The 21,487-nt window shown below is 45.2% G+C and overlaps 1 protein-coding gene and 1 non-coding gene across 2 annotated transcripts in view; both read left to right on the forward strand.

Annotated features, from left to right (window-relative positions):
- Window positions 1-15,151: 15,151 nt before the first annotated feature.
- On the forward strand, window positions 15,152-15,225 carry trnar-ucu. The gene has a single exon. It is a non-coding gene; the product is annotated as a tRNA-Arg (tRNA).
- Window positions 15,226-16,519: 1,294 nt separating this feature from the next.
- The window catches only part of LOC112261000 (kin of IRRE-like protein 1), a 35,932-nt gene continuing 30,964 nt past the window's right edge, over window positions 16,520-21,487 (forward strand). The window contains exon 1 of the mRNA XM_042328317.1: window positions 16,520-16,870. Within this exon, the coding sequence (XP_042184251.1) occupies window positions 16,825-16,870 (46 nt within the window). The 5' untranslated portion in view covers window positions 16,520-16,824. The remainder of the gene's footprint in view (window positions 16,871-21,487) is intronic.

Consider the following 21,487-nt stretch of genomic DNA (forward strand, 5'->3'; position numbering starts at 1 on the left):
ATCCCAGGCACCTTCCCTTTTCCCATCTTCCTAAGAGCGCTCTCAACCTCTTCTAGTGAAATCTGGGCCTCCATCCCTTCTCTAATGTCCTCCGGCAACCGCCTGGACAAGTGTTCTAAAAACACATTTCCCTGCTCTACATCTATTTCCCTTTCCTTAAATAAACCTTGGAAATGATCAGTTGTCACCCCGACCATATCCTCTGGTTCTCTAACTATACTACCATTTTCTTCCCTAACGCCATGCATTACCTTCCTACTCTGTCTGGCCCTAAACAACTTAAAGAACATAGCAGAACAAGTCTCATTGTGTTCTAGAAAGCCACTATGCGCACGCTCCAGGAAAGCTCGAGCCTTCCGCTCCTGCAACTCCCTGAGCTGCGCCTTTAGGGTTGCGGATCTCTCCCAGTCAAACGACCCGCCGAGGTTGCCTGCCTCGTACTCAAATCAAATCAAATCAAATTTATTTATATAGCCCTTCGTACATCAGCTGATATCTCAAAGTGCTGTACAGAAACCCAGCCTAAAACCCCAAACAGCAAGCAATGCAGGTGTAGAATAGAAACCACGGTGGCTAGCAGGAAAAACTCTCCTAGAAAGGCCAAAACCTAGGAAGAAACCTAGAAAGAGGAACCAGGCTATGTGGGGTGGCCAGTCCTCTTCTGGCTGTGCCGGGTGGAGATTATAACAGAACATGGCCAAGATGTTCAAATGTTCATAAATGACCAGCATGGTCAAAATAATAAGGCAGAACAGTTGAACCCCCTGGAGCAGCAGCACAGTCAGGTGGACCAGTTGAAACCGGAGCAGCAGCATGGCCAGGTGGACTGGGGAGACCATGGCAAAGTCCATGTCAGGTAGCCCGGCATGATGGCAGGTCACATGGCCATGGGGACAGCAAGGAGTCATCCAGGTAGTCCTGGGGCATGGTCCTAGGGCTCAGGTCCTCCGAGAGAGAGAAAGAAAGAGAGTTTGGAGAGAATTAGAGGCGCAGACTTAGATCCACACAGGACACCGAATAGGACAGGAGAAGTACTCCAGATATAACAAACTGACCCCAGCCCCCCGACACATAAACTACTGCAGCATAAATACTGGAGGCTGAGACAGGAGGGGTCAGGAGACACTGTGCCCCCATCCGAGGACACCCCCGGACAGGGCCAAACAGGAAGGATATAAGGATATACTCGAGTTCAATTAACCTTTGGATACGATCCACCTCCCTCCTCTCCTCCCTTTTTTTCCTCTTGCAATACCCTATTATAAAAGCCCTAATCCTCACCTTAACTAATTCCCACCACTCTAACACCCCCTCGCACATGGACCGGAGGCCTTCAAGCCTCCAAAAGAAACCATAAAACCCGTCAACAAAAGCCTGCTCCTCCAGCACATCCCGATCTAACTTCCAGTACCCCCTACCAAAGAGGCAGACATAGTGGCTCATCGGCCCTACCAAAGAGGCAGACTGGCGACCCCACCTGCAGGAGCACCCCGTCGTGATCCGAAAAGAAAACAGGCAACAGCCGCCCAGACAACTTACCCAAAGACCTGGGTACAAAAATATAGTCGAGCCTCCGCTCAACCCCCCTGGAGTTGCGCCATGTAGGACCGGCCATTTTCGGAGTAGTGTGCAGACCACCATCTACCAGACCATGTCAAGCCATTAGCCCGGTAATGGCGCCTGCACTGCTATTCCCCCCTATTCCTAAATCTGTATTAAAATCCCCCCCTATCACTAATTTCCTATTTGTGACACACAGGGGCGTCAGACAGTCCACCATCTCCCTCCTGTCTGCCACCACCTGTGGCCCATACACCACCACTAATCTAAATTTACAATCCCTTATCGTGACATCCACCCCTATAACCCTCCCCTGCATTACCACAAAAGAATCCTCCACTTTTACCTCCCTGTGCCCACACAAAATCCCTATCCCCGATGAGTGCACCCCCCCAATACCCCAAACCGACTCCCCCTTGTCCCACTCCCTCTTAAACCTACTAACATCCCCTCCATCCCTCAGGTGAACCTCCTGTAAAAAAAACAAAAATCAAACCACACACCTTCCAAATAACTAAAAACCGCCCTCCTCTTAACAAAATCCCTTAAACCCCTTACATTTAAAGTAACAAAAGTAAAATTACACCCCATGAAAGAATAAAATAAAAACATGTAATACACTCAAATTCTAAACCCAGACAGAAAAAAACAAAAACAGGAGACTCACCCGATGCTCCCCTGCTCCATATCTACCGGTGAAAACACCATCCGTACTCCCGACATCCCCCCCTCTTCCTCCATCTCACCAACCCAGGATGCAGGAATAGTGTTTGGCTCCGGGGTGCCCTGCACCCTGGGTCTACCCCCACACTCCTCCCCCTCCCCAGTGCTGCAGCTGGTTTGGAAAAAAATCGGGGAGGCTGAGTCCCCAAACAAAAAACTCCCCACCTCCTCCTGTACCCAGTCCTGAGTCTTGTTAGGTGTGTCCCCACCCAACAGAAGTTGAGGGCCTGGGGAAACCAGCAGCAACCCAGAGGTTTCTCCCACCCCCATCACTCTCTTGACCATCCCCTCCCTCTCACTGTCGGCCAATCGCACCCTCCTCTTCATTCTCTTCTTTGGTGATGGCGGCAGTGGAGAGATACCACCCTTCCCCCCCGCCAGCTCCTCCACCATACCCCTCATCTCTTCCACCAGGGCACTTTCCCCCCAGTCCACTTGCTCTTCCACCGTCTCCTTCTCCAACACTCCTCCCTCGCTTTCTTCTCTCTCATGCTCCTCCACTCGGTTGCCTTCTTCCGCCTCTTTTCCTGGTTCTCCTACTCCCGTGCCTTCCGTTTCCTTCTCTCTTCCATCCGCCGCTTCTTGCTCCTCCTCCTTCCTTGCGGCCTTCCCCTCTGGACCCGTACTCTGGTCATGAGGCGTGCTTCCTTCCCTCCTCTTCTTTCCCCATCCCCCCCCGCTCCTGCTCCCCCCCAGCCGCAGACGCATATGACCTCTGACGAGCCGGGCACCCCCGCCACAGGTGTGCTGACGAGCCACACCCGTGGCACGCCTTAGGCTTGTCACAATCCCCGCCTCGTGTTCCTCAGATCCACAAAATCTGCATTTTCTTGTGCTGCACGAGGCGAATATGTGGCCGTAGGCCATACAGCGCCTGCAAAATGGGGGCTGACGTGCATAAAACAACGTCCCCCTGTCAGCCCCTAGGGAGAACATAGCAGGAGGATGGAGGTAGCCACCATGTCCCTTTGGGTCCTCCCTGAGGAGGGCCTGGAAGCCTCTCCTCCCATTCCAAAACCCAAGGGAGTCTTTGAGGTGCCTTGCTGAGGAGACGTTATCCATGTATCTCCCCAGAAAGGCCCTCACCTCTTCGTCCACTAACGTATGGGTTGTAAATGTTGACAGTTACAACCCTAAAGTTGTTCTTCGCCAGGCTTGTTATTTCATAGTGGCTCATCGGCCTCTCACCTCCCACTGCTCTTGCCCTTCTCAGGATATCATCGTGTTTCTCCTCTGTATATAGTGCCACGTCGTATGCTCCCTCCAACGAGTTGCCTTGGAAACAAAACACGTCCTTCACCGTCAGCTTTAGAATCCCCATCAATATTATCCTTCCAAAAGTTTCCCGTCCTAAAGGCTCCAACTCCTTTTCCTTCCAAGCAAACCGAATCGTGTTGGCCAGCCCAATCCCAGGGACCGACCGTGTTGATGGATTTAGCACCATCTCCGCAAGGAGAATGGCGCCATTTCTTCTCTTACAAAACAAGGAAAAAGAAAAACCAAAGTGACTGAGCCTATTTTTTTTTTTTTATAAAAAATAATTTATTACCTTCAATACCATTCATTCTTTACAACTCATAATTTTCATACATACTCCAACAATGGTATTATAATTTAACTAAACAAAACAAAAACCCCAAACAAAACCTCAGGGGAGCATCGTCCCTCCCCGTCACCCTACAAACTACCTTTCCCTATCTCCCCGTCCCTAATCTATCCCCTTACAAATCTAAATGACACCCAGCCCTAAACCCCCCTTCCACCTCTCCCGAGCAGCATGCTGCCCCCACTTCCTCTCCTCCCTCTTCATCCTCCCCCTCAAATCTCCTTCCACCCTCCTCACTATCCCTTCCACCCCCAATCTCTCCCTGTCTTCACCATGTTCTGCCTGGCTTCCCACAGCCCCCGTTTAAAGAGACTCATGAGAAGCCAGAGCAGAAACCTGTCCCTATCCGTCCCTCTCGCTCTCCCTACACCTCTCTCTAACCTGGCCCACGTCAATACAAAATCCCCCTTACCAAACCTAACAACACCCGTGCCCTAGCCCATACTACTCCGGCAAAGGCACAGTCCCAAAAGACATGGCGCACAGTCTCCTCCCTGCCACAAGAGGATCTTGGACAGGTGGGGATTGCACCAAACTATACCGGTACAAGATGGAACGTACCGGCAAGCACTTATGGAGGCTCAACCAATTCAGGTCCTTGAGCCTGTTGTCCAGACCCCGCGCCTGCACTCCCTCCCAGACCACTTCCGAGATGCCCACTACAGGCGCCGGACTCCCTGCCTTTCTGACCTCCTCGTACAGGTGCCTGTGATCTAAACCTACTCGGGCAACTTCAACCTCAGGGTGTGCACGCAGCCACTTGGCCGCATGACCAAAGTGCCACGGCAGCTGTTCCGCCCGAGGACCCGTGTTAGACCACACCATTACGCTTCTCGCCTGATACGAGAAGAACACCCGCAGGAGGTAACCGGACGGGTGTATCACTGGATGAGCAAGCTCCGTTAACAAGAAAGAAACAAAAATTGCGTCCAGCTTGAGGGGGAAATGTGGTACCCCCCTACCTCCCTCCCCGATGGGACAGAGCATGCGTGCCCTGGCGACCCACTCGCACCTGCCACTCCACATGAACTGAAACACAAGCCTCACTAGAGGCCTCCTCAGACAAGCCGGCAATGGGTAGATGTACGCCAAATACAAAAGAGACGGCAACACATCCACCTTTAGGACCAGGACTTTGCCCATAAAAGACAAATACCTAGCCTTCCACATTGCTAGCTTCCTCTGTACCACTGCGATACGCATGTTCCAGTTTAGCGTCGCTGAGCCGGAGGTCTCAAAATGGACCCCGAGAATCCTCAGGGCCCCCTCACAGAGAGATAACCCCCCAGGCACATCCGTTCTACCGCGCCATCTACCGAAAAACTTGACGGAAGACTTTGCATGGTTCAGAACCGCTCCCGACGCTCGGGTGAAATCCCCAAAGATGGCAAGGGACCTTGTCAGGCACGAGTCCTTGCACAGCAGCAAGGAAGTGTCGTCGGCGTACTGCGTCATCTTAACACGCAGCCCACCACTTCCAGGGATCAACAAGCCTTCCACCCCTGTGTCTGCCCTAATGGCAGCCCCCAGAGGCTCCATGTACAGAACGAAGAGGAGAGCCGAGAGTGGGCACCCTGCCTGACCCCAGACGAGAGGTCAAAAACGTCACCCAAGTGACTATTTACACTAACTCGGCACCCCGCTCCGACATATAATGTACGAATCCATCCTATGAACTTCTCCCCAAATCCTAATCGACCTAACACTCTGAATAAAAAGGATCTATTCACGCGGTCAAAGGCTTTCGCCTGATCTAGCGCTGCTACCATTAAAGGCAGTCCTCTATCTTCAACCCAAGCGATGGAGTCCCTGATTAACTGTAGGTTCCATCTAATAGAGCGGCCCTCTACCCCGCACGTCTGATCCTCATGGACGACGTAGGGAAGGGCTGTGCGCAACCGGTCTGCTAAAACCTTTGCAAGTAGCTTGTAATCTACACACAGCATGGTCAACGGCCGCCAGTTGCCAAGGTCTGTTACTTCCCCCTTCTTATATAAAAGTGACAGCACACCAACAGCCATTGATCCCCCCGGGACCCCCGTCTCAAGGATGGCCTTCAAGACTTCGAGGACCACTGGTCCAAGTATACCCCAAAACTTGAGATAAAACTCAGCCGGCAGCCCATCCATCCCAGGCACCTTCCCTTTTCCCATCCTCCTAAGAGCGCTCTCAACCTCTTCTAGTGAAATCTGGGCCTCCATCACTTCTCTAATGTCCTCCGGCAACCGCCTGGACAAGTGTTCTAAAAACACATTTCCCTGCTCTACATCTATTTCCCTTTCCTTAAATAAACCTTGGAAATGATCAGTTGTCACCCTGACCATATCCTCTGGTTCTCTAACTATACTACCATTTTCTTCCCTAACGCCATGCATTACCTTCCTACTCTGTCTGGCCCTAACCGACTTAAAGAACATAGCAGAACAAGTCTCATTGTGTTCTAGAAAGCCACTATGCGCACGCTCCAGGAAAGCTCGAGCCTTCCGCTCCTGCAACTCCCTGAGCTGCGCCTTTAGGGTTGCGGATCTCTCCCAGTCAAACGACCCGCCGAGGTTGCCTGCCTCGTACTCGAGTTCAATTAACTTTTGGATACGATCCACCTCCCTCCTCTCCTCCCTTTTTTTCCTCTTGCAATACCCTATTATAAAAGCCCTAATCCTCACCTTAACTAATTCCCACCACTCTAACACCCCCTCGCACATGGACCGGAGGCCTTCAAGCCTCCAAAAGAAACCATAAAACCCGTCAACAAAAGCCTGCTCCTCCAGCACATCCCGATCTAACTTCCAGTACCCCCTACCAAAGAGGCAGACTGGCGACCCCACCTGCAGGAGCACCCCGTCGTGATCCGAAAAGAAAACAGGCAACAGCCGCCCAGACAACTTACCCAAAGACCTGGGTACAAAAATATAGTCGAGCCTCCGCTCAACCCCCCTGGAGTTGCGCCATGTAGGACCGGCCATTTTCGGAGTAGTGTGCAGACCACCATCAACCAGACCATGGCAAGCCATTAGCCTGGTAATGGCGCCTGCACTGCTATCCCCCTATTCCTAAATCTGTATTAAAATCCCCCTATCACTAATTTCCTATTTGTGACACACAGGGGCGTCAGACAGTCCACCATCTCCCTCCTGTCTGCCACCACCTGTGGCCCATACACCACCACTAATCTAAATTTACAATCCCTTATTGTGACATCCACCCCTATAACCCTCCCTGCATTACCACAAAAGAATCCTCCACTTTTACCTCCCTGTGCCCACACAAAATCCCTACCCCGATGAGTGCACCCCCAATACCCCAAACCGACTCCCCTTGTCCCACTCCCTCTTAAACTTACTAACATCCCCTCCATCCCTCAGGTGAACCTCCTGTAAAAAACAAAAATCAAACCCCACAACCTCCAAATAACTAAAAACCGCCCTCCTCTTAACAAAATCCCTTAAACCCCTTACATTTAAACTAACAAAAGTAAAATTAGATGCCATGAAATAATAAAATAAAACATGTAATACACTCAAATTCTAAACCCAGACAGAAAAAAAACAAAAACAGGAGACTCACCCGATGCTCCCCTGCTCCATATCTACCGGTGAGAACACCATCTGTACTCCCGACATCCCCCCCTCTTCCTCCATCTCATCAACCCAGGATGCAGGAATAGTGTTTGGCTCCGGGGTGCCCTGCACCCTGGGTCTACCCCCACACTCCTCCCCCTCCCCAGTGCTGCAGCTGGTTTGGAAAAAAATCGGGAGGCTGAGTCCCCAAACAAAAAACTCCCCACCTCCTCCTGTACCCAGTCTTGAGTCTTGTTAGGTGTGTCCCCACCCAACAGAAGTTGAGGGCCTGGGGAAACCAGCAGCAACCCAGAGGTTTCTCCCACCCCCATCACTCTCTTGGCCATCCCCTCCCTCTCACTGTCGGCCAATCGCACCCTCCTCTTCATTCTCTTCTTTGGTGATGGCGGCAGTGGAGAGATACCACCCTCCCCCCCGCCAGCTCCTCCACCATACCCCTCATCTCTTCCACCAGGGCACTTTCCCCCCAGTCCACTTGCTCTTCCACCGTCTCCTTCTCCAACACTCCTCCCTCGCTTTCTTCTCTCTCATGCTCCTCCACTCGTTTGCCTTCTTCCGCCGCTTTTCCTGGTTCTCCTACTCCCGTGCCTTCTGTTTCCTTCTCTCTTCCATCCGCCTCTTCTTGCTCCTCCTCCTTCCTTGCGGCCTTCCCCTCTGGACCTGTACTCTGGTCATGAGGCGTGCTTCCTTCACCTCCTCTTCTTCCCCCATCCCCGGCTCCTGCTCCCCCCCCAGCCGCAGACGCATATGACCTCTGACGAGCCGGGCACCCCCGCCACAGGTGTGCAGACGAGCCACACCCGTGGCATGCCTTAGGCTTGTCACAATCCCTCGCCTCGTGTTCCTCAGATCCACAAAATCTGCATTTTCTTGTGCTGCACGAGGCGAATATGTGGCCGTAGGCCATACAGCGCCTGCAAAATGGGGGCTGACGTGCATAAAACAACGTCCCCCTGTCAGCCCCTAGGGAGAACATAGCAGGAGGATGGAGGTAGCCACCATGTCCCTTTGGGTCCTCCCTGAGGAGGGCCTGGAAGCCTCTCCTCCCATTCCAAAACCCAAGGGAGTCTTTGAGGTGCCTTGCTGAGGAGACGTTATCCATGTATCTCCCCAGAAAGGCCCTCACCTCTTCATCCTTAACGTATGGGTTGTAAATGTTGACAGTTACAACCCTAAAGTTGTTCTTCGCCAGGCTTGTTATTTCATAGTGGCTCATCGGCCTCTCACCTCCCACTGCTCTTGCCCTTCTCAGGATATCATCGTGTTTCTCCTCTGTATATAGTGCCACGTCGTATGCTCCCTCCAACGAGTTGCCTTGGAAACAAAACACGTCCTTCACCGTCAGCTTTAGAATCCCCATCAATATTATCCTTCCAAAAGTTTCCCGTCCTAAAGGCTCCAACTCCTTTTCCTTCCAAGCAAACCGAATCGTGTTGGCCAGCCCAATCCCAGGGACCGACCGTGTTGATGGATTTAGCACCATCTCCGCAAGGAGAATGGCGCTCGTTCTTTTCTCTTCCAAAACAATGAAAAAAGAAAAACCAAAGTGACTGAGCCTATTCTGGTGCAAACAAACACAGAGACAGGAACAATCACCCACGAAACACTCAAAGAATATGGCTGCCTAAATATGGTTCCCAATCAGAGACAACGAGAATCACCTGCCTCTGATTGAGAACCGCCTCAGGCAACCATAGACTTTGCTAGAACACCCCACTAAGCCACAATCCCAAAACCTACGAAAAACCCCCATACATAAACACAACACAAAATAAACCCATGTCACACTCTGGCCTGACCAAATAAATATAGAAAACACAAAATACTAACTTGAAAACATGCAGGATACCTCTTTCCAGTTTGCCTGACTTCCGTTTTTTTTATACTGTGTTATGCTTGTTTGGGTAGCATTTCTCACAGGCCGTTTGTTGTACGTTTTTTTGTTTGTTGATGAGATGAAACTGCCAAAACTCTGTAAGGTATCATTTTAAGTCAGAATTGCAACACAATATTTGTTCAAGGCTAAAATATAAGTCCGTAATTGTTTACATTTATGTTCCATGTTTCACGCATGGCTTTTCTTACTAGCCTAACGATACATATGTTCAACCTTTTGGCAGGTATCTGGCTCCATAAACTATCGCCTTATGGAGAGGACAGACGAGTTGCAAGCCCAGCTTCAGATGCAATCGTTAGGCAAGGGAAATTTAAAAGTAGGAAAGGATGACAAAGCGTCTGTGCCACCAGTAAGTACAGATAGTAATATAAATCCTCCCGTACAATCCACGCAGCCAGGTTATTTTCTCAATGCTCATTCAGCCAACAAAAACTTTGAACCAGTTCTCCCCATTAATAAGCAACGAGTAAGAGGCCGAGCATTCTCAGACCCCTCCACCCGTTACAGGGTCTGAGTAGCTGAAGCCTTCCACCATTAGCTCTGACAAATTGAAAACCCAAGTCATTGGCGTATCTATTACCCTCAAAATTAGATTTAAAATAATCATCCAGCGATCATACATTGTTTACAAGGGGGCAGGACTCCTGACGTAAAGGCTAATCTAAAAGATTTACAGTAAATCATTTTTTTATGTATCTGTACTTTACTTTACTATTTATATTTTTTGACAACTTTTACTTTTACTTCAATACATTCCAAAAGAAAATTATGTACTTTTTACCCGATACATTTTCCCTGACACCCCAAAAGTACTTTTATATTTTGAATGCTTAGCAGGACAGGAAAATGGTCCAATTCACACACTTATCAAGAGAACATTCCTGGTCATCTCTACTGCCCCTGATCTGACAGACTCACTAAACACAAATGCTTATTTGTAAATGGTGTCTGAGTGTTGGGAGTGTGGCCCTGGCTATCCATAAATTTAAAAAACAAGAAAATTGTGCCTTCTGGTTTGCTTAATATGAAGAATTTGAAAGTATTTGATACTAATTATATTTAAGCAATCACATTTACTTTTGATACTAAAGTATATTTAAAACCAAATACTTTTAGACTTTTACTCATCTTGGTGGGGCAAACTATGTATTTTTTTTATTTTTAAGCATGCCAGCTAAGCCACTACACAACACAAAACAATACATTCATTGCACTATAACGGTGACAAATGGTGCCCACAAACTGTTAGGGCCTACATAAAGCTATCCCAACAGCAGAGCTTTCTTTTCAGCACCATGGAGTGAATCCTTACCATCGCTACACCTGGCTATCAGCGGAGCCTTGTCTGGCTGCGAAACAATTAATTCAGCCTCATTTACTGCCTTTAAAAAAAAAACATGGCTGTTTTTTGTCTGACTTGCTTAAACAAATCTGGTTTCTACTGACAAACTATGGCATAAGGGGATTGTCTCTCATCTCTCGAGTGGATGAGAGGCAATCCGTAATTTTGATTTATTAAGACAATGAGTGCCCTGGTGCCCTGAATTACGCGTCACCACTATATAGGGATATTGTTATCCTTGTCGGCACCAACGATGTTAGGACAAAACATTCAGAGGTCACCAAGCGCAACATAACTTCAGCGTGTAACTTAACTAGAAACGTGTTGGTATCGAGTAATTGTCTCTGGCCCCCTCCCAGTTAGGGGGAATGATTAGCTCTACATCAGATTCAAACGCAGGTTGAACACTGTTTTCTGCCCCTCCCAAAATATAGAATTTGTAGATAACTGTCCGTCTTTCTGGGACAAACAGGACCAAGCCTGGCCTGCTGAGGAGTGACGGACTCCATCCAAGCTGGAGGGGTGCTCTCATCTTATCTATTAACATAGACAGGGCTCTAACTCATCTAGCTCTACAATGAGATAGGTTGAAAGGCCAGGCATCAGTGGTGTAAAGTACTTAAGTAAAAAATACTGTCAAGTACTACTTAAATATTTTTGGGGGGTATCTGTACTTTACTATTTATATTTTTGCCAACTTTTACTTTTACGAAACTACATTCCTAAAGAAAATGTACTTTTTACTCCATTCATTTTCGCTGACACCCAAACATTTTGACAGGAAAATGGTCAGACTGCATAATTAGCTAAATGAGTCCAGGCAACTGAGAACTTTGTTCAGCCAATGGGTTTTAGTGTTTTAGCAATTGAGAAAAACTGTAATTGAATCCACTCTTTGTCTTTGCAAATCAAAATATTTTTTATATCAGTCAAAACCTTGCCAAAGCATATTCTTGTAGGAGGGGTTCATATGAATTTTAAATAATTTGACATGATTTATATGAAACGGGTCATGAACATATGGACTTTGAAATGAACAAGGGGAGAGGTTAAACATAGGCTAAATCTGGCATTAGCTTTCCCACACGTTAGAATAACTATGTTGCAGTGGTCTTAGGTAGTCTCCGTATAGGCTATTCCCTCCATCGCGACACTGCTGCCCAGTTGAAGAGCTTGTGATGTCCATGCAACACCATAGCACCATGAGCCTTCAGAAGAGCACCCCTCAGCCTCAGAAGATACCCTTCTGGAGTCATGTAGTCAGTCATTGTACCCTAATGTAGGCCTATTTGGCTAATAGCCAAGTAAAGTGCAGAGCATGCAGGATGCATGCAACTTGTCATTCCCACATATTTGAACATTTAATCCATCCTTCATTCAGTTCAGTCTGAGTTGCAATAGGAAATAAATCAAAGAGGATAGAACAGTCTTATGCGTTGGTTTATTGAAATGTATCTAAATTCTCCAAAGTTCTTTTGCCTATCACTTTAATAATTCAATGTTTAATTTAGGCCTGTCCAAATAAAAAATATGCCTTCAACTTATGGGCATTGCAATTTAGGAATTTAGGCTATCATTTTGGGTACTGGTGTCTTGCGGAATAATTTTAGAACTCTATTTGTGTTTTATAACTGTGTTTATTATAGGGCTCCCCATAAAAAGAGACCCTAGCTCACAGGCCTCTAAATATAGCCTCTAAATACATTTTAAACAAAATAGTTGAAAAAGCATGTGCAGTGGCTGATAGGGAAAACAGATTTGGCAATAAGAATAGGCTATAGGTAGTCTTGACCATTTGGGACCCCTTGGCTATTTTGCTCAGGACAGGGTATAGCCAAGACGTAATCAATATTTTGTTTTGTCACATTTATTCATATGGATATAGCCTCTGCACGATGACGTTGTGCAACGCAAATTGCTATAACAAGTCTACAGTAGTGGAAATACCCTAAAACAACAGTCAAAATGACTAATATTAGGCCTACAGTCCAAGCTCCCAAAAACTGGAAAAAGTGTGATTCATTAGGTTACATGATCACCACACTAGCCCCACGCATCTATAAAAATGAATCATGCAATTATCTGGCCCTTAAATAACACACAGCAGCATGACATATTTTGATAGAGGAATAGGCCTAGCATAAATAATATTTACTTCCTATTTTGCAGCTCAGGCGGTTATTCTAGACAGGGCTCTTCTATGTCTTTATCATTCTCAGTCCCAAGCCTACACTACATAATCTACTGGTATGACGTCGTTATTGAATGCAGTTCTAAAACAAGCTCAATACTTTTATTTTGGAAATGAAACCGGTAACGTTAGCTGCAAAGAAACTCTAACGTCGGGGCTATAGTTGCTTCATTGACGAGCTAAGTTCGACAAGCTAAATTCAGTTCATGTCCTTTGCAGATGCCACATTACTAACAAAAGTTTGTACTCATAAAAAAATGTCTGTAACCAAGTAAAGGGAGAAAAGTAAAGTAAAAACCGAACGTGTAAATGTGAATTCATAGTCGTATCAAAGGGTTTGTACGTTTAGTGATCTTTTTTTTTTTAGTTTAATGTTTCACGCATGGCTTTTCTTACGATCCTAACAATTTACGGATGGATTTTCTTACGATCCTAACAATACATACATACATAACCCTAACCCTAAACCTCATTTATCACTCCAGTGTTAATCTGCAAATTGTAATTATTACCTCCTCATGCCTTTTGCACACAATGTATATAGACCCCTTTTTTTTCAACTGTGTTATTGACTTGTTAATTGTTTACTCCATGTGTAACTCTGTGTTGTCTGTTCACACTGCTATGCTTTATCTTGGCCAGGTCGCAGTTGCAAATGAGAACTTGTTCTCAACTAGCCTACCTGGTTAAATAAAGGTGAAATAAAATAAAATAAAACATATATGATAAGGGATTGGCCTTAGAAATGTTGAGCTGTAGCCTACTGCCTATCCAGATAATATGGAGGTATATAACTAAAAATGCATTTGTAGGTAGCTAGCTAACAGCCACGGAGGAGGGTGAAAGGATAACGTTAGCAGCCCCAACTGTCAAAGAGAGAGAGTAAGCTATTCTGTATAGGGCAGGTACTTTCGTGTAGTTCCAGTCCCTAGAAGTGAAGACAGCGATAAGAGTAACATAATATTCAGTGCTGTCTAATTTGAGTATAATGAAGTCTGTTTCTTGTGATGTTTTTTGTCCACAGATACAGAGAGCTGTGAAAGCCTGTCTGCAGATGAAGAGGTCCCAATGAAAAGCAGTGGTTCTCAGTCCTGTTCTTGGGGACTCAAAGGAGTGCATTTTTGTTTTTGCCATAGCACTACACAGCTGATTCAAATGATCAACTCATCAAGCTTCAAATGGTATTTATGTATTGATTTTTGATGCAATCCTTGATATTGTCGTGACTTGACTGTAACATAAATCTGAAGACAGTTATTTATCTACTCAACTAACTATATTTATTTGTTACTCGGTTAAATTAATCATGTAAAAATGAACTCATTAGGATCTGGGGCACCAGGAGAGCGGATCTTTAAAGAGTTACCATCCCCGAATTCAACTAAAGGTCTTTACCTATCACATCTGTAAACAGTCAATTCATTAATCATAACCTTGTAGCATATCATCCTTCTGAACAGTCATAACCTCCTTGCATCTGCAAAAACCAGAACCTTATTTATGATTCTACTACACAAATTGGTTTAATTATTTATTTACTAGCTAATTAAATGGTAATACAGAATAAACATACACACTTAATACATTAAAAACAGGTTCCTAGCAGACTGACAACAATATGGCTGCTCTTTACAAAATACATGTACCACAGCTAAGGGCTGTATCTAGGTACTCTGTGTTGCTTCATGCATAAGATCAGCCCTTAGCCATGGTTTATTGACCATATAACTCACATCCTCGGGCCTCATTGCTTAATTTATATACATCGCTATCTGCTGTCTGGGAGAACAGTCATAGCAGATAAAAAGTTGCCAATCATCACAATATATCTAGTAGGCTATGGAACCTTATAAAAAAAATAGGCAGTTTAGTTTATTGAGGGTGTTTTATTCTGATGCAGATTCAGCACAATAAAAAAAAATCCCTTAGTTAGTAGGCTATTCTGAGGAAAATATAATGATGCAAACTGTATCTAATATTCCACACAGTATATTGGCTATTGCTTTTCAATCTCCTTATTGCACTGCGCATTTGATTAAAGCCTAAATAGAATGCATTTTCTGCATGTCACTAATGAACATCATCGCCATTTATGAAGTCCATTGAAGAGAGAGCTTACAGCGCCCTCTAACGGTCTCTCATATCGAACTCAAATGTCGACGGAGGGTGGTGCTGATGCGAGAAGGATACAGAAAGCGTCGACCTAGAGGGATGTGAATATCTAAACCTGACCATGATCACGTTTATTGCCGCAGTCTCTGTGGCGCAATGGAATAGCGCGCTGGACTTCTAATCCAGAGGCTCCGGGTTCGAGTCCCGGCAGAGATGTGCCACTCTTGATGCTTCACGGCAGACCTGCGAAATTTTTATTGCAGAAAATGAATGCTGTTCCATAATAAATTGCAGCCACCATTTCATTCAATGCATTCTTCTAATAAGTATTCTAAATATAGGGCTGCACTTCACTACATCTCTATACACCATAACTTTAAAAAAAAAAATATATATATATATATATATATATATACTAATAATGATATACATGTGTAATCTGGCGTTTAATTAATATAAAAGAAACACTTATGTACATATTTTTATGCTTCATTTTATTTGTTCTTTACGTGATAGAACGGTATGTTCGACCACTTATTTAGCATTACAATATCAAAGGAAATTCTTGCTAGGCCTATATTATAATATATATATATATTTTAAATCTCATGATACTATTGACAGATTTATTTAACCGCACAAACAATCCATCCCTAGCCTATATATTTTTTTCCTGAAGTAGATCATCTCTGAGTAATCGTAGAAAATGAACCACTTATTTAGGAAAAATATATCAATGCCAGTCTACTGAATGAGCTATACTTCAATAACGGATCAAACAAGTAATCTACACTGTAATGATGGCAATGCCTGGAATCCTAATTATAGCGGTAAATGTTTCAGTGAACAAATTAGTGTAGCTGAATTTGTTGTTTTTATGAGGTGCATCCGTGTGAAGGTATTTTAATAGTTGCTTCAGTTGTTTGGGGAGTTAGTTCAGGAGTCAGTGCACTTGAGGGCGCTCCAACACTGGTCTATACTTTAAAGCAACGCGAGGGGTGGAAACACATGAGAGCAATAGCCTAATAGACCACTACACAGACTCAGCGGTGACAGTGAACTCCACATCTGTATAGCCTTCATCATTAAATTGAGGGAAAGGAAGCAACATATGCTGTCACTTTTGGGGCAGAACTTGGTTGTGTCACACAGAATGAATGCAGAATGATTTGCTTTACAGTGTGATTCAACTAGTCACGTCCATAACCATGACACGTCATTAGATCTATAACCTATTGCTCCATCTCTCTTACAAAAAAAAAATACAGAGATAATGATGATTCAAAATTCAACAAACATGGACAATGTATTTTTGTTGTTTTCTGGTGACAAAGAAATGCGCATCTAATAGCGGTAACATCTAACGCGAGATTCAGACTAGAAAGAGGAGGGGAGTGTGCTGTGCTGTGGCTGCTGACGAGAGAGAGAGAGAGAGAGAGAGAGAGAGAGAGAGAGAGAGAGAGAGAGAGAGAGAGAGAGAGAGAGAGAGAGAGAGAGAGAGAGAGAGAGAGAGAGAGAGAGAGAGAGAGAGAGAGAGAGAGAGAGAGAGAGAGGAATGCGTCGCTAATGAGTAAACGGACCATCGCCCGAGCACGAAAGAGCGGACAACGGAAAGGGGGAAAGGAGGAAAAACGGAGAAATGTTGTAAACCGCAAAAAAAAGAGCAGTAAGGGGAGGTGGAGAACGAAGAAAACCGTCATATATATTAATTGGAAGGATTACAATTACCCTACACTGCTGAATAGAATCCAACTAGGATTTTTAATGCTGCCCTCACGGAGAATTGAGCTAACGGATTTACTGGTCTTCTGAACCATGCAGCGGCTTTTGCTCCTGAGTTTGGCGTTGAGTTTTCACCGTGGTAAGATTAGGGTTTTCCCTGTTACCTTCCCTAATCAATGACACACTGTTTCTGGTTGTCGAACAATACCAAGGCTTTCAAACTTGATGAGGGGAAAAGTTATTCTAGTTTCGCTTCAGATGTGTGTGTGTGAATGTGTGCGTGCGTGTGCGCGCGTGCGTGTGTGTGTGTGTGTGTGTGAGAGAGAGCGAGAGAGAGAGGTAGATGCTCAATTGTTCAGAGTGTATGGCGATGAGTTTGTCATTACATGCGCCGCAGTGTGTGGTAGGCTATTTCATAGGGTGCGTGTGTCTAACATGATCATGGCCTGATTGGTGCAAGAACCTAGTATCCACAATATGACCTTAGTCCTGTGCATTCGGTAGCCTATAGCCTTTTATTCAAATAGGATGTTAGACAGAAAGGATGTGATTTGAATGACAGTGCACGTCTAAAGTGATTGACCAAATGTGCTCGATATTGGAATGTGGGAATGGCTTGCTTCAATCATTCAAACGTTGCTTGCCATATTTTATTGGTGCCTGTGATATGTATAGCCTAATAACACGCACGCACACACACACACACACACACACACACACACACACACACACACACACACACACACACACACACACACACACACACATACCACGGACACTGGAGACGAGGTATGGCCAACATAGCTGCAACTATAATACCCCTAATGGCGTTTAGATATCATATCTGAGTAATGACAGGTAGGCTATTGTTATAACGTAGTTGCTAGGAGACAATTGCTCAAGGGTAAAGTGATTTCTCAGGCTACCTGTTAGATGACATCTTCCTCGTGCTCACGCGCACGGCACAAGGCAACCCTCCCTTTTCATTGTCTACCTTGTGCGTGTGACAGCAAGAGAGTGTGTGTGCTGTGGATGTGCAGGCGCGCGCAGGTACTGACCATCCGACCACTTTATCATATTGTAGGTAGGGGGCGTGTTTGAAAAGTCTATAGGATGATGTCATCCATGTATCTCTTTTTAGATTGCTATAGTCCAGAGCTACTCCTTTGTCCTTCTCTCAACATCCATACACAATATTAGGCTACTAGTTATTAACTACAAACTCGATGTTAGTATTGTATTACTTTTTCACTGCCTAATCCTGTATAACAACTCACAAATTACCTATGTTGTGGATGCTGTAAACAGTATTTCTTATGAATAGTCATTATACACATACATCACATTCACACATGGATTGAAGCTGATACACACACCCACGCACACTAACGCGTGCACACGGACTAACACACACGCGCATTAAACACGCACGCACATGTAACAGTATAGCTTCCGTAACTCTCCTCGCCTCTCGCCCCTACCTGGGCTCGAACCATGAACCCTCTGCACACATCGACAACAGCCACCCTCGAAGCATCGTTACTCATCGCTTCACAAAAGCCACGGCCCTTGTGGAGCAAGGGGAACAACTACATCAAGGTCTCAGAGCGAGTGACGTCACCGATTGAAACGCTATTAGCACGCACCCCGTACACTAGCTAGCCATTTCACATCGGTTACACACACACTAACACATGCACATACACACGCATGCACGCACACACACACAATCATACCAATTCCATTTGTTTTTTTGCAGTGATGTTTCTCCTGGACACATTGCCACATGCTGAATGCATGATGTGTCCAGTTTTCTCTCTCATAAATCCATCAGTGCACATACACTACATTACCAAAAGTATGTGGATACCTGCCTGTCGAACATTCCCATTCCAAAATCATTGGCATTAATATGGAGTTGGTCCCCCCTTTGCTGCTATAACATCCTCCACTCTTCTAGGAAGGCTTTCCACTAGATGTTGCAACATTGCTGTGGGGACTTGCTTCCATTCAGCCACAAGAGCATTAGTGGGGTCGGGCACTGATGTTGGGCGTTTAGGCTTGGCTCGCAGTTGCCGTTCCAATTCATCCCAAAGGTGTTCGATGGGGTTGAGGTCAGGACTCTGTTCAGGCCAGTCAAATTTTTCCACACCAATCTCAACAAAGCATTTCTGTATGGACCTCACTTTGTGTACGGGGGCATTGTCATCAAGTGTTAAGATTTCCCATCACTGGAACTAAGGGGCCTAGTCCAAAACATGAAAAACAGCCCCAGACCATTATTCCACCTCCACCAAACTTTACAGTTGGCACTATGCATTGGGGAAGGTAGTGTTCTCCTGTCATCCACCAAACCTAGATTCGTCCATCGAACTGCCAGATAGTAAAGTGTGATTGTCACTCCAAAAAATGCATTTCCTCTGCTCCAGAGTCCCATGGTGGCGGGCTTTACACCACTCCAGCCAACACTTAGTATTGCACATCAAATCAAATCAAATTTATTTATATAGCCTTTCTTACATCAGCTGATATCTCAAAGTGTTGTACAGAAACCCAGCCTAAAACCCCAAACAGCAAGCAATGCAGGTGTAGAAGCACAGTGGCTAGGAAAAACTCCTTAGAAAGGCCAAAACCTAGGAAGAAACCTAGAGAGGAACCAGGCTATGAGGGGTGGCCAGTCCTCTTTTGGCTGTGCCGGGTGGAGAATATAACAGAACATGGCCAAGATGTTTAAATGTTCATAAATGACCAGCATGGTCAAATAATAATAATCACAGTAGTTGTCGAGGGTGCAGCAAGTCAGCACCTCAGGAGTAAATGTCAGTCGGCTTTTCATGGCCGATCATTAAGAGTATCTCTACCGCTCCTGCTGTTTCTAGAGAGTTGAAAACAGCAGGTCTGGGACAGGTAGCACTTCCGGTGAACAGGTCAGGGTTCCATCGCCAGTGATCTTAGGCTTGTGTGTGGCTGCTCGGCCATGGAAACCCATTTCATGAAGCTCCCGACGAACAGTTATTGTGCTGATGTTGCTTCCAGCGGCAGTTTGGGATCCGGTAGTGAGTGTTGCAACAGACGATTCTGTTCCCGTTCTGTGAGCTTGTGTGACCTACCACTTCGCAGCTGAGCCGTTGTTGCTCCTAGACGTTTCCACTTCACAATAACAGCACTTACAGTTGATCGGGGCAGCTCTAACAGGGGCAGAAATTTGACAAACTGTCTTATTGGAAGGTGGCATCCTATGACGGTGCCACGTTGAAAGTCACTGAGCTGTTCAGCACTGAGCTGTTCAGTTAGGCCTTTCTACTGCCAATGTTTGTCTATGGAGATTGCATGGCTGTGTGCCTGATTTTATACACCTGTCAGCTACGGGTGTGGCTGAAATAGCCGAATAGACTCATTTGAAGGGGTGTCCATATACTTTTGTACATATAGTGTAAGTGGCTCTGCTTACAAGCCACGCACGCACGCACGCACACACACACACACACACACACACACACACACACACACACACACACACACACCTATGTAACATAGCATACATGTCTCTATGTTATGTTTGTGGCATGGCTGTAAACTGTCTCACACACTGTGCTCATTATGCCAAAGTGCAATGTCACCATTTCATCATGCATTTGTAGGCCATACTCTTTGAACTGCCAGTCCAATACACTGTTCTCAAAACACTTGAAGATACAAGCTATTCTGTTGTTTTTATTTTATGTTTCCAGTTTTCTTAACAGACATTTCACATGGTTTGAAGGTAAATGAATGTGCTGTTAACCATTCAACTACAAAGACTCTTTATAATTCATGAAAATGCTATTGTTGTTAGTAGACCTACACCTCCTAATCTTGCGACACTGCAACTTGCTGTTGCTACTGTTCCTACCTAGACTGCTTGAAGTGCTGGCTATAACAAAGGCCTCAGTGCAGGTGCAACGTTTGTCCATTTGTCAGGCTCTGTCCTTGTGAACAATGCCACAACTACTGACACATACTGACACACACACACACTACTGACCAAAGAAACCAACCCTTCCTTATCAGTTATATATCCCATTTGAATGTTTTTGCAAATTTTGTTGAAAAAAGTTTAAAATGGAACACGTAGCTCATGCAACTGTGTAGTTCGAATCACATGTAGATCTATTCATAATGTGGATCTATTCATAATGTGGATCTATTCATAATGTGGATCTATTCATAATGTGGATCTATTCATAATGTGGATCTATTCATAATGTGGATCTATTCATAGTGTGGATCTATTCATAGTGTGGATCTATTCATAATATGGATCCATTCATAATGTGGACCTGTTCATAATGTGGATCTATTCATAGTGTGGATCTATTCATAATGTGGTTCTATTCATAATGTGGACCTGTTCATAATATGGATCTATTCATAATGTGGATCTATTCATAATGTGGATCTATTCATAGTGTGGATCTATTCATAGTGTGGATCTATTCATAATGTGGATCTATTCATAGTGTGGATCTATTCATAATGTGGATCTATTCATAGTGTGGATCTATTCATAATGTGGATCTATTCATAATGTGGATCTATTCATAGTGTGGATCTATTCATAGTGTGGATCTATTCATAATGTGGATCCAGCTGTAAGGTTTTGAACCATACTCCCAATTCCAGAATGTAATCAAGGAATGCTTAGCATTTTTGGCACATTAGTTATGGCTGTGCTACAATGTTACTTTCACTGTCAACACAATGTGACTTGATGCTT

Source organism: Oncorhynchus tshawytscha, linkage group LG10, assembly GCF_018296145.1.
Source record: "Oncorhynchus tshawytscha isolate Ot180627B linkage group LG10, Otsh_v2.0, whole genome shotgun sequence".
NCBI lineage: Eukaryota > Metazoa > Chordata > Actinopteri > Salmoniformes > Salmonidae > Oncorhynchus > Oncorhynchus tshawytscha.